Here is a 23,602-nt window from a genome sequence, read left to right on the forward strand (position 1 = left end):
GAGGGTTCAAGGTTACAGCCAGCCACGATTGTGTCCTGCAGCACGAGGAAACTGGGCTCAGGCTGTCATTTGGAATGGTTTGGTTTCAGTAAACAACTTGGAGGGCTTGGAACAACACCTTGGTGGCTTCCTCAAACAGATTCATCAATGGTTTAGAAAAGGAAAGTAATCAAAAGTCCTGGTGTGCATAATTTGTTTGATTCTATCAGACAAAAATTTCCCTGATATTCCTGAAAACATGCATTTCAAAGTGCATGTGGAGCAACAATTTTGTATTGAGTTAGTGGCTGTCATCTTGAAAATAAGAAAGTTCCAGATTAGCCGCCTGTATTGCACACTTAATTTTATTTATGTTATGTATTTTATATTCTTCTGTATTGCATACACAGCATTTAAAGAAAGAACGAAGGAAAGAAAGAGGGAAAGAGAAGGTAAACATTTGATACAAAGAAGCTGTGTGGGCTCCACAAGCTTTTCAGTCAGTGAAAGGTGGTTAGCCAGGGTTTTATTGCCCAAGTGTGTTGGATGCTCTCAAGTTTGGTCTCTTCCATAGGTTGTGCAAGTCAAGCAGTGTTTTTCTCTAGCTCAGCACAGCTGGGGCTGCATCAGGTGCATTCACATCCCAGTAAACATTCCAAATTGACCTTCCATGGCCAGCTGGAGTGTAGTGAACATCTGGGAGACCAACTCCCAGAATGCAGTGAAAACATTTGCAGTTTGTGTTCTGCTCTGGGACATCAAGTTAAGCTGTGGGAAGCACTTGCTGAAAGCAGTCATTTAAATATCAGCTTGGAGTGGTGCTGGTTAAGATGCACTGACAAATGCCTTTGCGGAGTACAAACTGAAGCTTTATCTGTGGCCACTAAAATGCAGCAAAACCAGATTTAATTTCCCTAGTGAAACTATGAAAGCCTCACAAACCATACCATCACTGCTGAGTAATTTAAATAAATTTCTATTGACTGACATCCAGAACCTTCTGTAAAAAATGCTGACAGAATCCATTTCTTGCAGTGGTAAAAGCAGATAATAATCAGACAGATATACCCTTTAACACCATGCAGGAACATGAAGATTACCTTTATTATTTATACAAAAGTGTATCATTTTACTAGTCCCTAGGAGAGACACTGTCATCTACAACTACTGTGTTCAAATACTGTGAAGTACTTGCAGGTGTCCTCTTTATACATAAGAAAAATTCTGATTTCCTCTTCTTTTGTGCTTTTTGTTTGTAAAATTTTTGCAGAAGTGTTCAGTTATTATGTACTCTGCAGAACTGAGTGTTGTTTTGTGTCTGGTGAGGAAGCCTGTATTCAGAAGAGATTTGAAATTAAAAATGCTGATACTGGATAAGTTTTATGACTTTCAAAGGTGTTAGAATTAAAATACTCCTTCTAGACTCTTGAATCATCATAATTCACAGCAAAATAATTTTTCACAGCTTGGTTTCAGTTGAGTCTTCTACATTAGTAAATGAATGTTCTAATTCTTTCCAAAACAAAGGTGGAAGTCAGTGACATCCAGAAAGTATTTTAGAACTCTTACCTTTCAGAACTCAGGTTTGGGTTTTAAGATGTGCAAACTGAAAACCATCTCTTTCAAAAATTTTCAATTATATTGGAAGTATTTTTATGACAGGAAGGGCTTTTTTAGAGCATTTTATTGTACCGAATATTTTGAATATTTGTGAGGGGTTTTGGAATTATTTTCCTCAGTAATACCTGCCAAAATGTTATAGGTTTTTAGAGCACTGTTTGAAAATCTTTCTATCTGATTGTAGGAAAAAATTGTCAGATGTTTAATAAATAGCTATTCCTAGATAGCTATTTATTGTCTTCAGACATTTGGTGTGGAATGGAAGGGAGTGAGAAGCCCAGTTGAAAACAAAAACTTAGTTTAAAAGAGAAAGTATACTCCACAATATCTATTAAAAATTTTCTGGGAAAGAAACAAGGGCAGTTGTGCATAAAAGGGGCAATTTGACTTTTTAAATTTTTACTGAGATTTTTTTCCAAGCAGGCAGCAGTTTCTAACCTTGTGTTTAAAGGACACTTTTCCAGTTCCCTTCTAACCATTCACTGCTGGGTGCTGTTTCATTCACCTGAGGAAACAAATTGGACTTTTTATCATCATCCTTACCTTGTGTGTGTGTTCCTCAGCAGTTTGTTTTCTATTAGCACAATATTAATTATGCCACTGACATTAATATCAAACTTTTACAGCAGTAATTCACTGAGCCTTGTAGCAAAGCCCTCTATCCTCAGCCCTCTCCTTTGGTTGTGTGAGTTCTGTGGGACTCTTGGAGAATGGAGTTGGAAGCACAAGCTGTTATTTTGTGGTTTGACTTTTTTGTCCTTAGAATGAATTCTTCTTTTCCTAAACAACCCTCTCCAAATCTTTGTCCCACTGTGTTTATGAGCTGAGCTTTACTCCAGCCAAGAAAATCTGCATACATTATGGAAGAAAAAAGATTTGTCAAAACATGTAATAAAAAAAATTACTTAAAAAAACAAAGTGTTAATTATCATGTGGATATAGTGGCACTCCACAGTCACACTTCTTTTTGGGGACATTATTGCTAGATAAGCAGTAGCTTTGGGAAGGTAATACAGGCTGTCTCACTGATAACACAAGCCATGTCCTAAGGGAAACATCATACATTCCAGCATATTTCAGGAAATTTCATAAATTTCAGCATATCTCACATGTGTCAGGCATGTCTGCTTCTCAGGATGGGACTTTTTTTTCTAAAGGAAATATATTTTTGGTTTTCCCTGAAAGCACATGGCTTTGTCTCCTAGGTAAATTACACTGTCTTAAAAAATCCCCAAAAGCATCCCATCATCTGATTCATCAGTCTTACCCTAAATCTAATGGGATTTTTTAAAACATTCAGATCCTCCTTTAAGTATCTCTAAGGATGAATACTCCCTTACTGCCCTCTTTTAACCTCTTGACTCCTAGAATGGATAAGACATGAATGTATTCACTAGGAATCTTTTCATTTTCTTTGGAACTTGGCAGTATGATTTTATTTTTCCCCCCCCTGCTTGGAGTTACAAAGAGGTTTAGAAGTTAAGCCTGGATCAGTGACCAGAATTGAGTGCTGCAAACACAGAAGGCTGTGCAGAAGATGCTCATAATGCTGTTTGAAGCCATGATTAAGCACTGCTGGGATTTGTGCTGAGAAGTGGAAATCCTTGCAAGTGGTATTGAAAGGGAGATGTAATACAGTGTATCTGAAATGTAGGAATACATTCAGATATTGTTACAGCAAGGTGGAAAACAGAAGCTGCACTAGTCAAATAAAAGGTAGAATAACTTGGAACTTGGCAATTCATGTGTTTATCATATGATTTTTGAAAATCCCTCCAGAAAATGCTACATTTTAATGTAGTTTTGAATTTTTGGCATGTTGTTACAGTACTTTCTTATTATTTTGTTTTTTTTAAGGAATCCAAAATGTGCTCAGCTTATTCTGTGCCGTGCTTACAGAAAATAAGGTTCTCTTTCACTCAGCAAGTTTTCAAAGGCTCAGTGATGCCTGTAGGGCTCTGGAGTCTTTGATGTTTCCTCTGAAATACAGGTGAGTTAAGTTTGCTTTCCTTGAACTTGTTAAATAATTTTATGACTCATTTTGTAACTTTTATTACAAACACAAATACAATTTATTACAAAAACAAATTACTTTTATTTTTTGTCTCAAACAAAAGGAGTTGTCCTATAGTTGGTAAAATAAGCAGAGCTTTTAATGATGCAAATCCTGGTGTGTACACATATTGACAAAAATCAGGTTGCATTGTGTCAATGGAAACAATTAAGGGAGAAATTCCACGTGCAAGTGTAGGGTAGAAACACTCCTCACAATCCAGAAGATTCTGTGACTCAAAGATAGCAGCTACATTAGGGTGTATCAGTTTTAAGTCACTGACAAATGTCCACCAGAGAATGAATTTAAGTCAACAAATCCTCTCTGAAGTCAACTGATCCTCTCTAAAAAGCCACAGGTGGATCCAGAATTTTGAAATGGAAAACTTAATGTCAATCAATTTGGTTTTTTTAGGAAGAAAACATTTAATTGACTCATCTGTTTCAAACTATGCTTGTATTTTAATAGCTTGTTTTATTTAAAATATTTCAGTTATTGATTTCATTATAATATACAATAAAAAGAAAGAACTGCAAATTTAGTTTTGGAATATGTTTCTTAATGTTTAACTAATAATAAATGTAAACTTCTAATAACTATAAATTAGGTGTAGAAATTCATTGATCAATTTAGATCCAGCTCTTGATGTTGTTTTGATGAACACACAGAGTTTTTAAAATTGTCAAACCAAGTAAACAGTGCCTGAAATGGTGTTGTTCAGTTGTCATTTCAGGATGAAAACAAAATATTTCCTTTAAAGACTTCTTATAAAATTATATTTTACAAAAGGCTGAAGTGTAGGTATATGGCCACAAACAAATCATGTTTTTAAAATGAATGTATTGTTTATGACTTGAGTGTCCCTGACTCCTAACAGGAAGATTTTTTAAAGAGAAAAAGTTGCCTTATGCCTTATGAAAGGATACTCAGAAGCTTTTATTCTATTTAATTTATTCTTTTCACAGTTATCCCTACATCCCAATTCTCCCTGCCCAGCTGCTGGAGGTTCTCAGCTCCCCCACCCCTTTCATCATTGGGGTGCACTCTGTGTTTCGCAATGACATCCACGAGCTGGTGAGTGCTGCTGCCCCGCCAGCCCAGAGCCTGCCCTGGGCTCAGCTCTGAGCCCTGCTGGGGGCTTTGGAGCTGTTTGTGGGAATAATTCACATCTCTTTTTTGGGTTTTTTGTGATTTTTTTTTTTTTTTTTTTTTTGTAAATGCATTGATTCTGTAAAGTGGAGGGAAATTATTTGATTCTAGTGCAGGAGGAGGAGGAGGAGTGGATCCATTTCTGGCTTTGTCCTCTATTTGTCCTGAGTTTGAACAATTCACTTAGGATTTTCAAGTGTATTTTCAATTGTTTTATTTTACCCTTTTTAAGTATGTGTTTGAAGAAAGTGAACCAGGGTTGCAAAAGGTGCTTAGAAACATGAAATTATACTTCTAGTTGCCCTCACTGTATTCCTTTGCAAGCAGCTTATTTGATATCTCATGTCTCTGAACACAGACCTGGAACATCCAGAAACAAAAGTCAAAGTCACTTTTGAAAGTTTAGCCTAATTTCATTTTCTTTGGTTTAATTTCATTTTTCAGGGCTAGATTCGGTAATAGAAAGTATTTGGAGTATTTCCTGTATCAAAAACATTCTGTACATTAAAGTTGGTACTGTTTTAATTTGTTTTAGTAAACTTATGTGCAGATCATTGTGCAGAAATTTGAACTGTTGTGCTTTTTTAAGCTATGCTCACTCTATGCACTTTTACTATTTATCCCTTACAGTTAGATGTAATCATAGCAGACCTGGATGGAGGAACAATTAAAATTCCTGAATGTATTCATCTGTCCCAGCTGCCAGAGCCACTGCTACACCAGACTCAAATGGCACTTTCTCTGGTATGTTTAGATAAAATCCCCACTTTTCACCCTCTCACCTATTTGTAAAGAATGAAAAATTTCAATATTAAGCTTTCAAGCACACTGGAAATGAGATTTAATAGAATGATTCATGCAACATTGGTGTTTTTAGAAGAGTTAATTCTCTGTAGTTCAAGTTAATATTTTCAGTAATGGAAATCTAAAATGTCTTTTCACTGTTCAAGAGGTAGAGATTTTTCCTTTATAATGATTTTTAATAAGAGTATTTGAGCAGCATTATTACTACTCTGTTCTGCTGCCTTTCTGTGTTTATATATTCATTTAAACTGTATATTTTCTTGAAATTTAGCAAATTAATAACCCTTTAAATTTTATCTGTGATTCCCCTGTTTCAGAATTTAGGAATGATGAATTCTTCATTAGGGAATTGCTATAAAAAGTACATCAGTTTGTCTTTTTGCTATCATTGTAATAACATAGAAATCACCTTATTTGGAGGCTTCTGAGCAAATCTTGCCTTCAACAGAAAAGTTTTTAGTCTGTTAATCTGTTTCAGATGAATTATCTCTAAAATCCCTAATGATATTGATCAGTTTCATGGACTGTGGTAGGAGTTTTTGATAAATAACTCCCATATAGAATCCTGAAGCTGAGAAGTTAATTCCGTCTTCATTTCCATATAGTCTTCACAATTTAACTCAATTTATTATTTGAGGTACTCAATGTCAGTGAATTTGAGAAAGGGGGAAAAAAAGTCTTTTTCTCAGCAAAATGAAGGGAGAAAGATTGAAAAAATATTATGTTTTCAAAACTCTCTAGGTTTTGCATCCTGATTTGGAAACAGCAGATTATGCATTCCCTCCCCCACGAACAGCTTTATCACATTCAAAAATGCTGGTAAGATTTCTGTCTTATTTTCTGTGTCTGACTTTCATAAGTGAAAAACTGTTGAAATTTTAGACTAGCTTCCTTTTAAGAATTTGTGTTTGCTTTTCCATATATTTATAGTATTACTGGTGCGGCCAAGAAATGCATTTTTCCCTCTAATGGCATTCTGACGAGTTAGAAGTTATATAAAATTCAAAAGCCAATTCAATTTAGGAACACGCATTGGGGCTTTTTGGGTAGATGTTCTTGAAAATGTGAAACTCTTAGGTGGTACAATGTATTTGTTGTACTTATTTCTGGCTTTAAGATTGAGATTTTTCATTGCTGAAGACAGGGAATGTCATGCAGACTTCATCTAAACTAATGGAAGAATTCAGCTAAGATCTCAGTTTGAGTAAGAAAGTTTCAAATTAATATAATTTTGTATCAAAATAAGAATTTTGTGAAATTTGAAAGAAATTACCATGTTTTCAAATAGTCAAAGAAGTCAGGGTACAAATGTACCTGTTAAAATCCTAGAGAGCAGCAGAAAATGAGCGTATCTGTCAGTAAAGTCAGCCATACAGAATTTGAGTTAAAAATAGAACAACATGGATCATGTTCCAGTGCAGAATAAACAACCATCTAGTAAAATACTCCAATAATATATTCCAGCTTTATATCATTTTATATATTCCTTTTATCTCTAAAAATAAATTCCAGGCTGTAATTTACTTAATTTGGTTGTTACTTAACTGATGAGCTGGTTATCTGATAGTAAATATTGTGTGTAATATTTAAAATTACAGTTTGTAACATAACACCACAAAACCTGAGGTAATAAAGGAATTTTTGGGACCTCAGGTTTTTTGAGATGGCTGCTGAGGTAAAATAACAGGGTGGCCCAGGATTTGATGTCAGTCTTTAGTGGCATCTGGGCCAGGTGGAGATGTCACTGCCCCAGCTGTTCACATAATTTCTATTAATCTGGTGGTGTGTATTTTAACACTCTCTTAAATAAATAATCCAGAACTTTAAAGCCCTAGTATTTTAAACTTTTTACAGTAACTGGTGGCAGCAGCAGTGCCTCCTCAGGCTCCTGCTATTCCCTGCTGCCCCTGCCCTCTCTGAAGACACTGCCTGTGTAGTGCTTCAAGCCACAGTTATTTTAGGGAATGAATCCAGGCTAAAATAGCCTTTTTCCTTTATTTCACATCAGGTTTCTCTCATGGCAGCTCGTTTGAGCACCCCTCAGTCCCCCTGGCTTTGCCCAGAGCCTGTGCTGCAGGCACAGCAAACACCAGCAGGGGTGGAGGGTGCAGAATCTGCCATGGCCATCTGGGGACAGGGCAGGGCATCCTGGTGGCCTTTAAGGTCCCTTCCAGCCCCAACCATTCTGTGACACAACCTCATCCCTGTGCAAATATCTCTGCTTCATGTGCTGCACTGCTGCACTCACGGAGCTGTAGGCATTTCTCATACAGATTCTTACAAAGTCTGGAGAAATTTAGGATGTGAGGACGCTTTGACAATTCAGTTTCTGCTTGCAGGACAAAGAAGTGCGAGCAATCTTCCTCAGGCTCTTTGCACAGCTCTTCCAGGGATACAGGTCGTGTCTTCAGCTGATCAGGATTCATGCTGAACCTGTCATTCACTTCCACAAGGTAAAGGAGGAGCAGTTCTGTGTATTTATGGTGTTCCTTTGTGCCATGTTATTCCCACAAGCCTGCCTTTTGAAAAACTGGTGAAGTTTAAAAATGTAAATAAAGTTATCTCCATGTGATAAGCACATCATTTTGGCATAGCACAATATCAGTCTGTTTTAGTGGGACTAATTGCAGGGACAGGACAGAAATGTACAACAAAGTTAGCACTGAAATTTAATACAAATAAACATTTGAGGAATCACTGTGGAATTTTGAAAACCTCTATGTGTAATAACACATTGCTTGAAGGTACTAGTTTTCCTTTTTATTACCTGTGAGATTTAAAAAATGTGTGCATCAAATTTCAAATTTTTAGGTATAGAAAGGTCCTATGTACAGTAGAAGATTTAATTAGAAAGTACCACTTACTAGCATAAGCTGATAGGCTGGTGAAAATGTTTAACTAATATGTAACAGTTGTTTGTAATTGCAAGTTTGATGCTGATTAAAAAAGGTGAATTTTTTTCTCTTTTTGTTGCAGGCAGCCTTCTTGGGCCAGCGAGGCTTAATTGAGAATGACTTTCTAACCAAAGTGCTCAATGGAATGGCATTTGCTGGCTTTGTGTCAGAGAGGGGTCCTCCCTTCAGAACCTGTGATCTTTTTGATGAGGTGAAAACTCTTTCTGTATTCCCAAATGAATTACAATTTACTGTCATATTTCAGCATGGGAAAAGCTACTGGAATGCTTCTGAATCCCCAATGTTTATTGTATCAAGTTTATACTAATCATCTCAACTCTTATTTTCTGCTAAGGAGATATTTCTAGCTTACTTCCATAAAATTATACCCCCTCATATGTATGAAGCTAAATAGTTGTATAAACTTTGGTAATGCTGTTCCTGTTGTCAGATCTGTAGTTTCACAGTACATTGCATGTGCTAGTACAGAATTATTTTCAATAATTTAATTATATTCTCTGAAATGTTAACAACCTCAGGGAGACATATTACATTAAATACATATCCAAGAATGTAAACTGAGACAAAAAAATTTCATTTTAAAAAGCAATGTTGTAGTTTTTACTGTGTTGGTTTTGAGTTAAAGGTAGAGTAAAAATAGAGTGTGATATAAATTCTGTGTTGTAGTAGTAGTACCTATGAGAAATTTGGATTGAGGTATAGAAATGTGAAAGGATTGATTTAGGTAGGACTTTCTGTCTGGTAACAAATGCTGCACATGGAACTGAAAATGTCTCATGTTCCAGAGCAATGTGGCCTCACACATTTTTCACTGTTCAACTTTCTTTCCTTGGTTTCAATTTAAGATTAACATTTCATAACTTAAATAGGAAATATTTTTTTTTAGTTGAATTATCAACATTTTTATTCTTTCTTCTTTTAAAAAAAGTTGGTGGCCTTTGAAGTCGAAAGAATTAAAGCTGAAGAGGGCAATCCACCAAAAATGATAAAGCACGTCAGAGAACTTGCAGAACAGCTCTTCAAAAATGTAAGTTGTAACTGTTGCATCTGGAGAGTTGAGATGGTAACATTGAAAATCTGATTTCTCAGATTGAGCCAGTGTCCTGAAAATGGAAGTGACTGCTTGTGTAGTCATCATCTTCATTATGGCAAAAGACTTTGGGACTTTAAAGATCATTAAATTTGTACATGCAAAGGAAATTCAGTATGATACTATTGATTTATTAATGCTAATATTGATTTAGATATAGCTACAACTACTAATCTATTTCTAGTGTGTATCACATAAGGTCTATAAACTGCTGTTTTTCTCTGCTGCAGCCTATGCCAAATACATCTCTTTTCTTGCTTCTTAACAGTTTTCCATATGAAAATTATACATTTGTAATGTGTGTAATATAATATATATAATATGTGTATATGATACAATGTGGCATAATGTGTACTTTCAGCAGTTCTTTCCTGACCCAGTCACCCTGGTTTGCATGCTCAGCAGGCATTATTTCATTTTTTACAGCCTGTTTCTTGAACAACTCCATTTCCAGTTTTAATTTTTGCCTTCATATCATGTTTATTTTACATAATGCTTTTATAAAGTCTCTTGCCATTCCATTAGCTGGTTCTGGGATGGGTTTTTTTGTTTGTGGGTTTTAGATTTTTTGTTTGCTTTGAGGTTTGTGGGCTTTTATGGCATAGACTGATCTCCCGCCCCCTCACGCTTCTGTGGTTATTCAGCTCCACAGAGCATTATCTATTACACCATCAGCTGACACCTTTGTCACCCTTTCTTTTCTACATCCCACTTCCCCAAAACTGTGCTTTACATCTACAATTCTGAAAAAATCCCACAAGAACTACCAAATGCTGCTAAGTTCTGGGATTTCTTTTGTGTTCTGTGTGTCTTTTCTGATTATGAGCTTTATTTGTATCATTGTGACTGACCTGCTCCTTCACTACCACTAAGTCAGTGACTTCACAGGAGCACACACTGGTATTCACTAACTCTATGGCTTTGTGCATTGAGAATTCAGATTTCTGGTAGTTTGTGCATGGACCTGTCTTTGAGTAAACATAGGTGATGAGTAACGCTGCTGAAGCTGCGCCTGGAGGTGCCTGATTTTAAACAGATTACTTGATGTGTTTTGACATCTTGTTTCACAGTTGTAATAATCACAATATTGTAGCTGTGACAGTTTAGATACAAGGGAGAGACAAGATCTGTTGGGGAGGGATAATGTTTGCATGAGTCTTGTTGGCACAGGTGGACAATCCAAGGCATTGGACCTTTAGTTAGCCCAATAGCATGTACATCTGACACGACATTTGTGATGTCCAAGATAAAAGTAACTTTTCCTGTGTATTTCTTCTGAATCTTTCCTCTCACTGAAATGGATTTTGGAGCAATTACTCTCCTTTTCTGGAGTTTTCTGCCCTCTGTCTTCTGTTACTCCCTCCTGAGTCTGTGTTCCCTTTCTCTCTCTTGTTTCCCCTGGCATCTGCTCCTCTCATGCCCCTGGATTCTTGGCTTGTTCCATAAAATTTTCCTTTGCAGAGAATCCATGTGGCTAAGTAACTGCTCTGTTTTGTCTGCTGTTTCTCAAGTTGATGCACTTGATCTCCTTGTTGCCTTTTTCTCCTGTAAACAACAGTATTAAGCTCCTGTTTACAAGTTTTCTTCCAAACTTTTTGAGCATTTACAAGAGAGCCCTCATTGATGGATAGCACTCTTTGGCAGTGGTATGTAGCCAGTAACAGCATAGAGTCAAATTGGACAGCAGCAAATTCAGATGTGATTAATGGTAACCCCAGAATAACTGAATGAAGAGATGAAAACACCCCATTTTGTTTGATTAGTGCACCCTGGAAATGTGAGCTGTGATCCTATGCATGGTGTAAATAGCGTCTCTAATGAGGAGCTTGACTGTCGCACCAGTTTATATTCAAGTCATTAATTTGCATAAAATCAGCATAAGTTAAGCAGGGATTTTGTTTTGCACTTGTTTTGAGTTTTGCACATTGACAAAAATAATTTTATAAAAACCTTTAAGAAAGTTGAGAATATTAATGAGTCAAGGGCGATATGAATATGAAACATTTTATTGATCATCTGCATTAGATATCTGACTTCTTAGTCTTTCAGGTGTGGGAGATTGTCCAGACAGCAGCAAAACTCGGTGAGGCAGACGGTAGCACTGCAGGATTGCTTTGGTGCGTGACGCTTTGCTCTCGCCCTGCAGGAGAACCCCAACCCGCACATGGCGTTCCAGAAGGTGCCGCGGCCCACGGAGGGCTCGCACCTGCGCGTGCACGTCCTGCCCTTCCCGCGCATCAACGAGGGCCGCGTGCAGGAGCTGCTGCAGGAGGGGCTGGCCAGGAGCCAGGGCGCTCCCCCTGCCACCCGCGGCGACAAGAAGTGCGTGGTTCCAGCGGGTCCCCCCGTGGGTACGTTCATTTGTGCCTGGTGCTGGTGATTAGCATTTCTGCTAATGTGTGGTGCTCCCTATTTCGTATTCATGTTGTGTTTTTAGTGGTCGTGGCAAGCTGGTGTGTAGGCTCCAGTGTTTGCCTTTGCCATTCTGAAAGCCCTTTTTAATCTGCCTTTACTAAGGCAGATATTGTATTATCTGCCTTCCTCTTTACTAAGAAGTCAAGCATCCTGAGAGTGAGGGGTGTAACTACTAATAACAAAAGTGAATTTGATCTGAATTAGATGTTGAGTTGAACAATTAAACTAGATACTGAGTTGAACAATTAAACCAGATATTGTACTCAGCCAGGCCTGTTTAATATCACCACAGGTCACTCATAGCACTGGCTGAACCAAGCTTTGAACCGTTTGAGTTCCTCTTTGATACCCAGTGAAAGGCATGTAAATTACTGGGAAAAGGCAAAGAGCAAAGCTAGCATCTGTCTCAAAAGAAATATGCCTATATTTAAGCATAAAGAGCAGATGAGGACATTGTAGGCCTGTCGTTTTAATTTTAATGCCAGAAAGTTCTATTACTCATAGTCATACTCATCCTTGTGAATGGTGGCATAAACCAGTATGGTTAGTCAACTTGCACGTGAAGAGCTTGCAAAACTTTTGAAGGATGGGCTAAGAATTCAAATCCATCTTTGAAAATTACGTATCTAACCACAAGACTCCAATGAATTTTTTCCTTCTCTACTGCTTTTCTTCAAATAAGGTATGGCACTTGCATAGGCAGGCTCGCCTGACTAGGCAGCAGCTCTTCAGAAATTAATTTGGGAACTTTAATGACTGTAGGGCAAACATGACCCAGCGATATCAAGCTACTGCAAAAAAGCCAAACATCTTAGTGGGATGTATAAACAGGAGTGCAGTCAGTGAACCCCATGGAGGAATCTTTTCATTGTGCCCAGTAAGACCTCAGCTGGATGTTTGTGTCCATGTTTGGACACTGGAAAGCTGTCTCCATTTTTGGCTCTGTTGGAGGGAGTCCATAAGAAAGCAACAGGAATGACCAGTGGTCCAGAGAATGTGACCTACAAGGAAAGATGGGGAGTTGTTTAGACTGAAAACTAGGAGACTGAGGGGACACAGAATAGCAGGCTTCAATTATACAAGAGACAGAGAGAAAAAGAAGGGGATTAATCTGTGATGATAAGAAATAATGGGTTTAATTGCAGCACAAAAATAGAGTTATTTGTCAGCAAGGCATGGTAAAATGAGGATGGTGAGGCAGTTGAGTGGATTTCTTGTGCAGCCATGGAGTGAGTCTCTCTTATCACAGAACATTGGGAACATATTAGACAAACATGAGAAATAACATAAATAGAGTTGATCCTGTCTAGGGACAGCAGGGTGAACTAGATGGCCTCTTGAGGCCCTGCCCAGGCCTGTTTCTCTTTGGGTTTATGCAAGAAGAGGATGAACTCTCTTCACCTGCTTTGCTGTTGACTGTATCATTGAATCTGATACTTACAGAAAATTTAAAGGATGTGTGGTTGTGTTCTGTTGTCTTTCTTGAGAAGGCTAGTTGCAAGAGAAGGGGCTTTTTTTAAATAAATTAATTTCTGTGTCAAAGCAGGAGGTTTGCTGGTTTTTTGGTTTTTTTTCCTGAGGAACAACTTTCACTATTACACTCCCTACTGAACACTGTCTCAGAATCCTTGGATATAAGTAGCTCATTATTATCTACTAGAAAGGCATAGCCTGAATTAAGTTACTATTTATTTGATATTATAGAGAAAAAGAGAATGTTATTTCTTGCTTTCTGAATTTTGTTGTAAAATCAGGGTAAAACAGTTGATTAAGAAAATAAGATCTCAACAGTTTGGAATCAAGATAAGAGAACAGGTTTGTCAGGTTTAATTCCATGTTGCAGAATTCTTGTCATGGCCATCTAAAAATAGTTATCTACTGCTACAAAATATGCAAGGCTATGTAACTCACTGCAGATCACACACATTTATTATTAATTTGTGTTTTTTTATGTATTTCATCAGTGTGTTAGAGGTTATAATCTCTTTGTGCCTGTATGAGACAACAAGAACAAACAGATAAGAGAATCAACTAATGCAGTTACAGTTCAGAGCACTCCCCTTTTCAGATGGAATAGGAAAAGCAGAGATTTGAGATCTTGTGTTCCCATCTGCCCGCAAATGGTATTTACCAAACAAAATAAAAGGGAGGACACAGTAATTATTTTTTTCAAGAAATTTGTGGTATTCTTTGTGGTTCTTGCAGGCATTTCACAGATGTATATTCTTTTTCTTTGTTAGTTTCCATAATGGAAAAAGGAAGCACAGTTTTCAACAGTGCTCAAAGGCTGGAAGTTGTTAGAAACTGCATCGCATTCATTTTTGAAAACAAATTTCTGGAGACTGAAAAGGTAATAAAATGAAATTTTAACTCTCCCAAATTACTCTCTATTCTGTTAATGAGCAAATGGAGACTGACCTAATCACAAAGTACATTTTGAAGTCTTGCTACAAATGCTAAGGATTATTTTGGCCATTTAAATGAATGAACCAAGCAATAAAAATCATCATCTAAATACAATATTGTGTGTAATATGAGGCTAATGGATTTGAAAACCTGTTTCTAATCCTACATGGGCGAGTTGAAAACCCTTTTTGCAAAATTCATTACTGTTGTAAGTAGCATTGTCCGCATAACTTTTTTTAAGAGGTGGATTGGTCTAGCAGCATTAATTAGAAGGAATGCAAACAAAAGGCATATAAATGTGCTTTGGTGTTTAACAGCCAATGCTCCTTGGAAATTTTCACTACAGTCAATTTTGCTGGTTTTAAAAGCCAGTAATATGATAGAACTCAGAGATGAATATAAATATTTGGCATGTCTGCCTTCACTGAAATGTGCTAGTGTACTCTTATCCCTGAGATTCTTATTTTCTCTTCACTGAGAAGTTGCAGGTTTTGTACATGCTGTCCATAGAGTTTTCTGTTATTGATTGTAGAAAAATCACTCAAACTTACAATCAAATCTAATTCTACAAATGAAATAATTATACACAGAATTATTTTAAGAAGTACCACCTGTATATCTCTGATGCTGTGCAGATCAAGATAGAAAATGAGCTTTGCTTAATTTATGAGTTATGGTGTCACATGGGAAAAGTCCTAATCAAGTGTGTAACACTTTTAAAGAGTTTTTACCCAAGCAGAGCACAGTAGTTTTTAACCTCATTCAACTTCCAGACACATGGGCAAGTTCAGTGGGTTTTTTGTCCCTCTATATGGTAAATTTTTCCTTAGCAAATAGGCTGCCTTTTCTTACTTACCTGGTACCTCCAGCCTAAAGGACCACAACTGATAATCACTGTTGTAGCATTTGCTGCATCTTTAAAACTTTGATATAAATACTCTGGTGGCCCTGGTTTAGGATAAACTGCATGACAATCTAGTGGCCTCACTGCTATGAGAGCTATGCCACTCCTAACCCATTTGTCATTCGTTGCTTATCCCAAAATGTGCTGCTCAGCCTTGACAGGCAAACTCCAGTCCTGGCCTGGCTGTACAGAGCAGAGCACTTGCTTTCATCCACAGTAATCCATTTCTGATTTCACATCCATTGAATGCCTGGATTTCTATTTACAGATGTAGGTGAGAAATGCTGTTTAATGCATTTGGAAAAAAAAATGGGAAAAATTTAGTACTTGGTAACTCAGGCTAAATCACCCATTATGTGAAAGTTTGATAGTCAAGCTAATGGATAATTTCCAGAGCTGTTCTTTACTGTCACTTGCAGTTTTTTAATAAAAAATGAATGCTGTTTAGTATGAGTAGTGCCATTGAATTCCATTTCCATCAGTGAGATGTTGCTCTCTGCAGACCCTGCCTGCAGCCCTGAGAGCCCTGAAGGGCAAAGCAGCTCGGCACTGCCTGACCCAGGAGCTGGGCCAGCACGTCAAGGAGAACCGAGCCATCCTGGACCACCAGCAGTTCGACTACATCGTCAGAATGATGAACTGTGCTTTGCAGGTACAGCAATGGCAGGGCTTTGGTCTTGGTTGTCTTTCTCTTCTTTAGGATTAGGACAAGCAAAATTGCTTAGAGGAGCAAATTTGCTTCTTGTGGAGAAGCAAAATAATTAAATTACTCAACCGCATCCTACAGTGATGTGGGAGATACTGCTTGATGGTGGATTGAGGATATTTTGTTGTTGAAAGAATAAAACATTCAGGTCTGTACAGATCTGCTTGATATGACAAGCAGACAGAAAACTGTTCCTACTATTAATAACTTAGATACAATTTAGTTTTGATACGTAGTAAAATGATTTAACTTAATGGCTTGAAGTGCTTTATTTTAAATGAGTGGGTCTTGGCTTTTTCCAGGTCGCTTTCAACCCAGAGTTCCTAAAATGTGTATCAACCACTGGTCACTTAAAATTCTCAGAAGTTTGCCTTCCTTGTTTAAACAGAGTTTAAGAAAGCATAGTTTCTGCTTCTGTGGCTCATGGTGCAGTTCTGCTTGTCACACTTTGTCAGAAACTCACTGCAAGTGTTTGCAGTTCATCTCCAAATTTAATTCTACTGACAAATTATTATGTGCTGAATAAGCATCAACATACGGGGCAGCTACCTATGAAAGCAAAATATGTGGGTGACTTCTTTTGACTTTCATTTCAACATTTTGTCCTTTTTACCTTCACTTGTTCTCAATTCATCATCTGAAATATTTTATAGTCTTAAATGTTTTCTTACACGCCTCTTGTCTGAGAATGTAGAGGTATATTTATTAGTTTGTAATGTGATCACATTTGGTTATAATTTTTCTTTTGTTGACCCTGTCTAAGTTATTGTATCAAATTAGGGACTTGATGGAGGCCTTAGTATTTTAATCCCACTCTCCTCAAACCTAAAACCCACTGAAATTATTCTGCAACAATTTATAAGAGGTTGACCCACATTTTTTAAAAGGTGAGTGCTAAATGCCACTTTCACTGAAGTGTAGAAATAAATTAACATTAACTGAGCAAATGCTACCTCAGGTCACCATCAAATGCAAGTTTTGCTGTCTGTTGCCTTTTTTTGTTTGTTCACAGTAAGGTATTTTTCTGCTATTGTGAAAGAAGTCCATCTTTGTCTGAGCAGTGTTCCTAAAAGCAAAACTACTGCAGTCAGCAGTTGAAAACTGAAGTTGACTGGCTAAAATTACACAGCACCTAGAATCTGCTTTTTGACACAGTTCTTCACCTTTTCCAAGACCTAAATTTAGCCTTAGAGTTGGAAGAAAAATTGAATTCATCTGTGAAACTCTATTTCTCTGTCCAAAATCATGACTAATGGAATATTGCACCTGCTGTGTATTCCAGAGCTAGAAATTTTCTTTCAAACCAGAAGGCAGGATTGTCTAGACATGTCACAGATTTTGCTTTTACTTTTTCAATCATTCCTTGGTTAAAAAAAATCCAGATGTTTTTAGACAATACGAACAAAATACAAATCCCCTTTATTTCTGTATCTTAGAGAAATGATAGCAGAAGAAAACGAAATTTACTTTTCTGAGGAAAGAAATACTGACATCACCTTTTAATAAAATAATTAAAGCAAATTTTGCTCTGGAAGAAAAGCTTTTCTTCCCATCTCAGTGATTTCAAGGCCCAAGAAGGAGCTCAAGTTCCAGGAAATGAATGTGACTAAAGAGTTACTGAAATTAAAATAGGCTTGTTTTTCTTCAATAAAAATTAGGCTCATTTTCCTTCAATAAAACTAGCAAATATAACTCAAATTATGCAGGGGAATTACTGGAATTGTAGATCAAATAAGGAGGCACAGTTTCTATGTCTCCCTCCCCGCACCAAGAGTATTTTCATATCTTTGAAAATATGAAATGAAAGTTTTCATTTCTCAGAAGTAAGTATGGCCAACATGAAAACATCTGAACTCCTGACACTGGGCAGTGAGTTGGAAGCAAGTATTTTTAACATCTACTTCTATGACATATGAAGTTATTTATTAAGATAAAACCATGAATTATAATTTGTCTGTGCACTTTGCTCAAGTGTGTTACTTGAAACAATGTGTAAATTGTGACATTTTGGAGCTTCCCTGTATCACTTCAAGAAAAAAGAAGTTAAATAAGTTTGCCCTTGCTGCAGTGGGCTGCAGCAAGTCAGCATTTTGCTGTAAACACATGAATTCTGTTAGCTGCAGGTCATAGGACCAAGTAATTTAAGCAGTGTCTGTTAAAAGACACAAAAACCTAAGAATTAGAAGAGATGCAGGTTGTCCATGTCTAGGAATTCTTTGTCTTACTGTGAAGTGCCAGGTGTTACAAAATCAGGAAGATTGCACTCTGCAAGTCTAATGCAGAGCCCTCCATTGCTAGTCAAGATTTTTCTGATTGTCTAATGGCAGGTGTTTTCATTTAGTAGAATTTAATCTCTTTTTTAGTGGAGTCCACAAAAATAAAGGTCAGATGCTTTTTCAGAGCCCCTGTATACTCATTTTGTGCATGAAGAGCAGTATGTTAACAAAATGCTTGTGATAATCCCACCATGTATATTTTTGCTGGTCTCATGTCTGTCTGGCTTGAGAAGAGATTAAGGAACTGGAATAAATTGCTCCTACTATTGCTTCAAGTGAATAGCTGTTTGATTTTAGTGAACAATTCCTCAGGCTGTATTTCCCCAAGGATCTGATCTAGCCATTTTGCAGCTGGGAAGAAGTGAGGGTGGTATTTTACCAATTTCGCTAGAGATGGCAAAACTTGAATTTGCCACATCTCTGGTGGTTGTCAGCTTGAGTTCTCTCAGTCCAAGAGGGACATTGTTTTAAACTGTTTTTCTTTCAACTGATAACAGGTAGAACCTGCAGATTGTAATAGGCTTATGATTTGTGGAATAATGTTTTAGAGTTTCATGTTAATCTGCCTTCTTTAGCACCTGTGGTAGACTGTAGGAGGCCTTACAAATAAAATTAAAGTGAGGTATGATGCAGCAAGTCAGTATTCAAGTGTTAAACATGCTCTTCTGTGTCTGAGAGGTATTGGCAATTACTGCTGCTGCTAAAATAGAAAAGAGAGAAGTATTTCTGATAGATTTTAGTGGTAGGAAGATCAAAATTACCTGGAGATTGTAATGGTCATGGATGAAAGCAGATACCTTCTGATGAGGACAGGTAAATTCCCAGTCACTTTATTTTATCTCTGCTAGGAATTATCACTGACTTGCTGAAAACTTTGTGGTCATGCTCTGATTAAGACTTTTTCCCCTGAAAAATCATGTCCTGTGGCAAACATTTAAATCAGCCTGTCTTACCAGAGTGATTATTACCTTTGCTAGAGGAGCCAGGAGCATTGTGTTCTGTTCCATGTATTCTGTTCCACTGTATGACTAAACTACTGATAAAAAAACTGCAGTGTTGTGACAGCTTAACATTGATTGGCAATTCAGTTTATTCAAACAGATACTACTGCAGATAAAAATGTGAAATTATAGCTCTAAACACTATTTCAGTCAGACTTGCTCTCCTCTGCTGTGGTTACCTCAGAAAAATTTGCAGTTCCACATAAATTGCTATTTCAAACATTTTTCTTTATGTTTTAATTTTCTATAATAACATCTGCAGAAATCTCAGAAAAAAATACTTAACTTTTTGCAACTAAAAAGCCCTTTTTTTTTAGCAGAGAAACACTTCTATGTAATTATATTTTCAACAACACATTGTACTTTTAATACTTGTTCAGAAATCATGGCAGAAACCATCTCAAGGTTCAATTTGCATATTTCTCCATTTATTTATTGCAGTCATAACTTGTCCAGAATTTCATTTGTCTCTCTAACTTTCATCTGGCAGCAAAAGTGAACGCTGTATTTTGAAATGTAGTTGCACTTAATTTGGTAAATTAAATGGTAGTAAAAGCAAGAAGAGGCCTGAATACTTTGTGGGGGTTGTATTTGATGACCTGAAATTATTTTGATATTAAAAGGATATTCAAAGCAATTTGCATAAAATATTTAACAGTAACAATTAGTCTTGCTAAGAAAATTTATTTCTGGGGAAAGATTCTCTTCAGATAATGCAGGACACCTTTGTTGGGTAGTTGGAACAGATGAAACTTTATGTTTCAAAGAAAGAGCTCCAGGATGCTGCAGTACAACACTGCCTCTAAGATGATGGTCAGTAATATTGCCTAACTGCATATTAATGCTTTTGTTTGGCAAATGTGAGTCAAATTGGAAAACACATCTGCCCCAGACATCTGGATTCTCAATCTAAATGTGGTTCAAGTGGAAAAATTGTGCATAAAACTGATAAATACGTAAATACTCAAAATTCTGGTCTTAAGCTGCAGGGAAGGAGTGAGGTCTTCTTGTGATGTGATTTAATGTGACAGTTACAGAGTCACCAGTGCTGCTTTGGGACCTGCTCCAGAGTCACATCTGTGCCAGTAAACACATGTTGTACCTCTGTAACTGAGAGAATATCTTTAATAGTCAACTAATTAGTCATTGTTTCAGTGCTTTAGGTAGATCACTGTGGCTTTCCATAGTGGCAACAACCAGGTGTTTATCTTTCAAATAGATTATACTGAATATTCTAGAAGTATACTTGTAGTGTACAGTGTGAAACACAACTTAATAGCAACCAGGACAAAATTAAAAATGTAACCTGTATTGGGTTACAACAAAGGCACATCTGGGCCATCATGTGTTCTCCAACATTGGCCAGAAGCAGATGGAAGATAATACTGATTTATTTTGCCTCTAGAACTTTGCTTGTGATTCTTCTGTGTCACTTCAGTGACTTCTGTCACTTCTGTGCCACAGTGTAAGAAGGGCCTCTTTGTAGCACTTGCTATGCAGTCTGTTGTGAAAGAAACTTTGATAAGCAAAATTAAAAACAGTGGCATTCTATAACTAATACTAAATTTATTTTTCTAAGGCAAGTGACTTTTGTATTGTGTTTTGCCACCAGATATAAAGTTTAAAAACCTATCAGTCAGTTCTCAGAATTCAGAGGTTTGCAAATACTGTCCAATAACAAGAAAGATTTTATTATTCCTGAGAGAAAATCAGCTCGGTGTGTGTGTCATATGATTCAAATTCTTGGCAATATGAAGGTTACATGAGATAGCATTTCTCATATTTTATGTTGAAAACTATGTTGCTAAACATCTTTATTTTGGAGGGTTACAGTAGATTTCTCCCCTTTTGGATTTTTATTTCGTGACCTGTCTTTTGTTACTCATTTTGACTTGCATTCCTGGAAGCAGAGTCTCAGAATTCATGTTTGAAAAACAGCACTATTTAAAAATATTTAGAGGTATTTTAAAGCATAGAAGGTCAGACATGAAGAGAAATCCTGAGAGTTCAACAGGTCCACACTTAATTCTACTAATTCATCAGTAATTATCAGTTTGAACTTTCTCATCATGTTAGATGTAGTAATGGTATTGTTTAAGTGAGGGGGAAAGGAGATTCCAGTGTTTAAGGCTTGGGCTTCAAGCTTCCAGGTTTAATTCTGTATTGTGCTTAACATGATTTTGGTATGGTTTTTTGGTCACATCATATGGTTTAGACAAAACCATGTATCAGAGGATACATGATTTCCAAAAAGTTGAAATAACAGCATTGTCATCCTGCTGACTTTTTAGAGATCTACCTGTAAAATTCTGGACTTAGTAAAATAAGTTGCTATTCTTGAATATTTCTGATAATGTCTTTTTCCCAGGAGGTTGCACAATACCAGAATGTCATTGTACTGACATTGAACTGATAGTGCTCACATAATTTCTCTGAAAAAAACAAATGGAAATACACTGTAAAAGATTGTATTGTTGATCAGTTTTCATTTTTCCTTCCTTTGCTCTGAGGAACATTCTGTTTGTTATACTCAAATAGGATGGCTGCAGAGTTCTGGGAGATTGCCGTCAAGGGTGTCTCTTTGTCAAACCCAGAGAACAGAGTTGATTTCTTGGCAAGGCTACATCATGGAGTGGGTGTGTGTGTGCTGCTGTCATGGCACTGCTTCCCTACCCCTGCTGGAAGGCCTGTCACTATTCCCTACACTGCAGGTGCCAAGAGAGGTGACCCCTTTGGCATGGCAGCAACATTCCTTGGGCCAGGACTCTCCCTGTGTCAGTGACAGTGTCCAGGTAATTCCCTGTGGCATCCTTGGGGACATTAGTGTGTGCAGGGGTGTCCCCAGCGAGGTGTCTGGCTGGTTCTGCCTGTGTCCCCATGCCCCAGGGGGTGTCTCCAGCTCTGTCAAACTGCCTCTGTGGTTTTAGCAAGGATGGGTTTTTGATGACCAGGCAGCAGAAAATCATGGCTGCTTGTCACACTGGGGCTGTGTCAGCAGTGCTGTTCAGGAATGAGCTCGTGTGTGGCAGGGAAATTCTTAAATTGCTTTTTTCCTGCAGATTTCCAAGCCCCTAATTCTGTTAATCTTGACTTCTGCACGGGCCTGCCCTGCATGGCTATTGCACAAGACTCTTACTTAAGGAAAGGAAAAGAGAGGGATTAGCAGAAATGAGAGTCCCATGGCGTGCTGTCCATTCCTGCATCTGCCTTCAACTTCGCTCCCCTTCCTCCTGGCTTCTGCCCACAACATGTTGTGTCCACACACTTCCTCCTGCCCTCAGTGTGTGCACATCATGTGTAGAGGCATGCCAGAGCAGGGCCAGCCTTGTTTTAAGTGTCTTTTCTTAATATGGTACAAAAATATCAAATGATAGGGGTGTGGTTTCTTTAATACAAGCACAAGCAGAACTACACATGAGCAGTGGCCCCAGCAGCTCCTCTGGCTGGTTGCAGCTTTGGGGCTCACAGGGGAATTTCCCTGAGCAGGGTGAGGAGGATGCTACAAACCCATCCATCCCAGATGGGTCTCTGTGCTGTTGGGCAGCTGGAGCAGGCTTTACTCAGGCTTTACTCAGGCTTTACTCTTCGTGGATGTCTCCTTGTTGCTGGCCTTCAGCAACCCTCTCCCATTTGCTGCTGGTGCAGGATGTGTTCCCCTGTGTTTGCTCACACACAGGTACCTCACTGAAGCCATGGAGCTCCTTGGAGTGTTGGCATGGTAAGCTCTGACTGCTGTGAAGTGATCATTGCTGCTAATTGTGGCCTTGTGGTTGCCAAGTGTCCCTAATAACTCCATGTTCTGAATATTTTTGGTCGTCGTGATGAAAAGCAGACATGTGTTTGTGCTCTGCTCACTGCTGTAAATAAAACAAGTCTGGCTTAGGAATTGTGTTGGGCTGCTGTGCAGTTGCTCTCCAGCCTGGCTGGGAAGGAGGTGAACTGATGAAAGGTGGTAAAAAACAAACCAAAACAAAAAGTCTTTCATGTTGGAAAGAAGAGGCACTTTGCTGATATTACAGGCTATGTGAAATCAGTGCCTTCTGTTTTTATAGTTTTTATATCTCTAAAAAGGAGGAAGTAACACATGGAATTTTGGTTTTATCTAAGATGTTAGGTATGTTTATAAAGTGTATTTCAGTATAGGTCCATCATTCCTTATAGAAATGTGTATAAAACACTGTTAATTATGTGTACATGCACTTCATCTGCTCTGAGTGCCATTCAGTGTGTACAAATGGCAGAATATTGCATGGTATTGATTTGCTGTACCCATGCAGTGACTGC

The 23,602-nt window shown here is 37.7% G+C and overlaps 1 protein-coding gene across 1 annotated transcript in view; it reads left to right on the forward strand.

The window, feature by feature from the left end:
- Positions 1-23,602, forward strand: part of SBF2 (SET binding factor 2) — a 230,828-nt gene that overhangs the window by 128,664 nt on the left and 78,562 nt on the right. Inside the window, exons 7-16 of the mRNA XM_058806404.1 lie at positions 3,457-3,589; positions 4,618-4,726; positions 5,432-5,545; positions 6,347-6,424; positions 7,945-8,058; positions 8,582-8,710; positions 9,449-9,547; positions 11,757-11,961; positions 14,266-14,375; positions 15,838-15,987. Of these exons, the coding sequence (XP_058662387.1) occupies positions 3,457-3,589; positions 4,618-4,726; positions 5,432-5,545; positions 6,347-6,424; positions 7,945-8,058; positions 8,582-8,710; positions 9,449-9,547; positions 11,757-11,961; positions 14,266-14,375; positions 15,838-15,987 (1,241 nt within the window). The remainder of the gene's footprint in view (positions 1-3,456; positions 3,590-4,617; positions 4,727-5,431; positions 5,546-6,346; positions 6,425-7,944; positions 8,059-8,581; positions 8,711-9,448; positions 9,548-11,756; positions 11,962-14,265; positions 14,376-15,837; positions 15,988-23,602) is intronic.

Source organism: Ammospiza caudacuta, chromosome 6, assembly GCF_027887145.1.
Source record: "Ammospiza caudacuta isolate bAmmCau1 chromosome 6, bAmmCau1.pri, whole genome shotgun sequence".
Taxonomy (NCBI): domain Eukaryota; kingdom Metazoa; phylum Chordata; class Aves; order Passeriformes; family Passerellidae; genus Ammospiza; species Ammospiza caudacuta.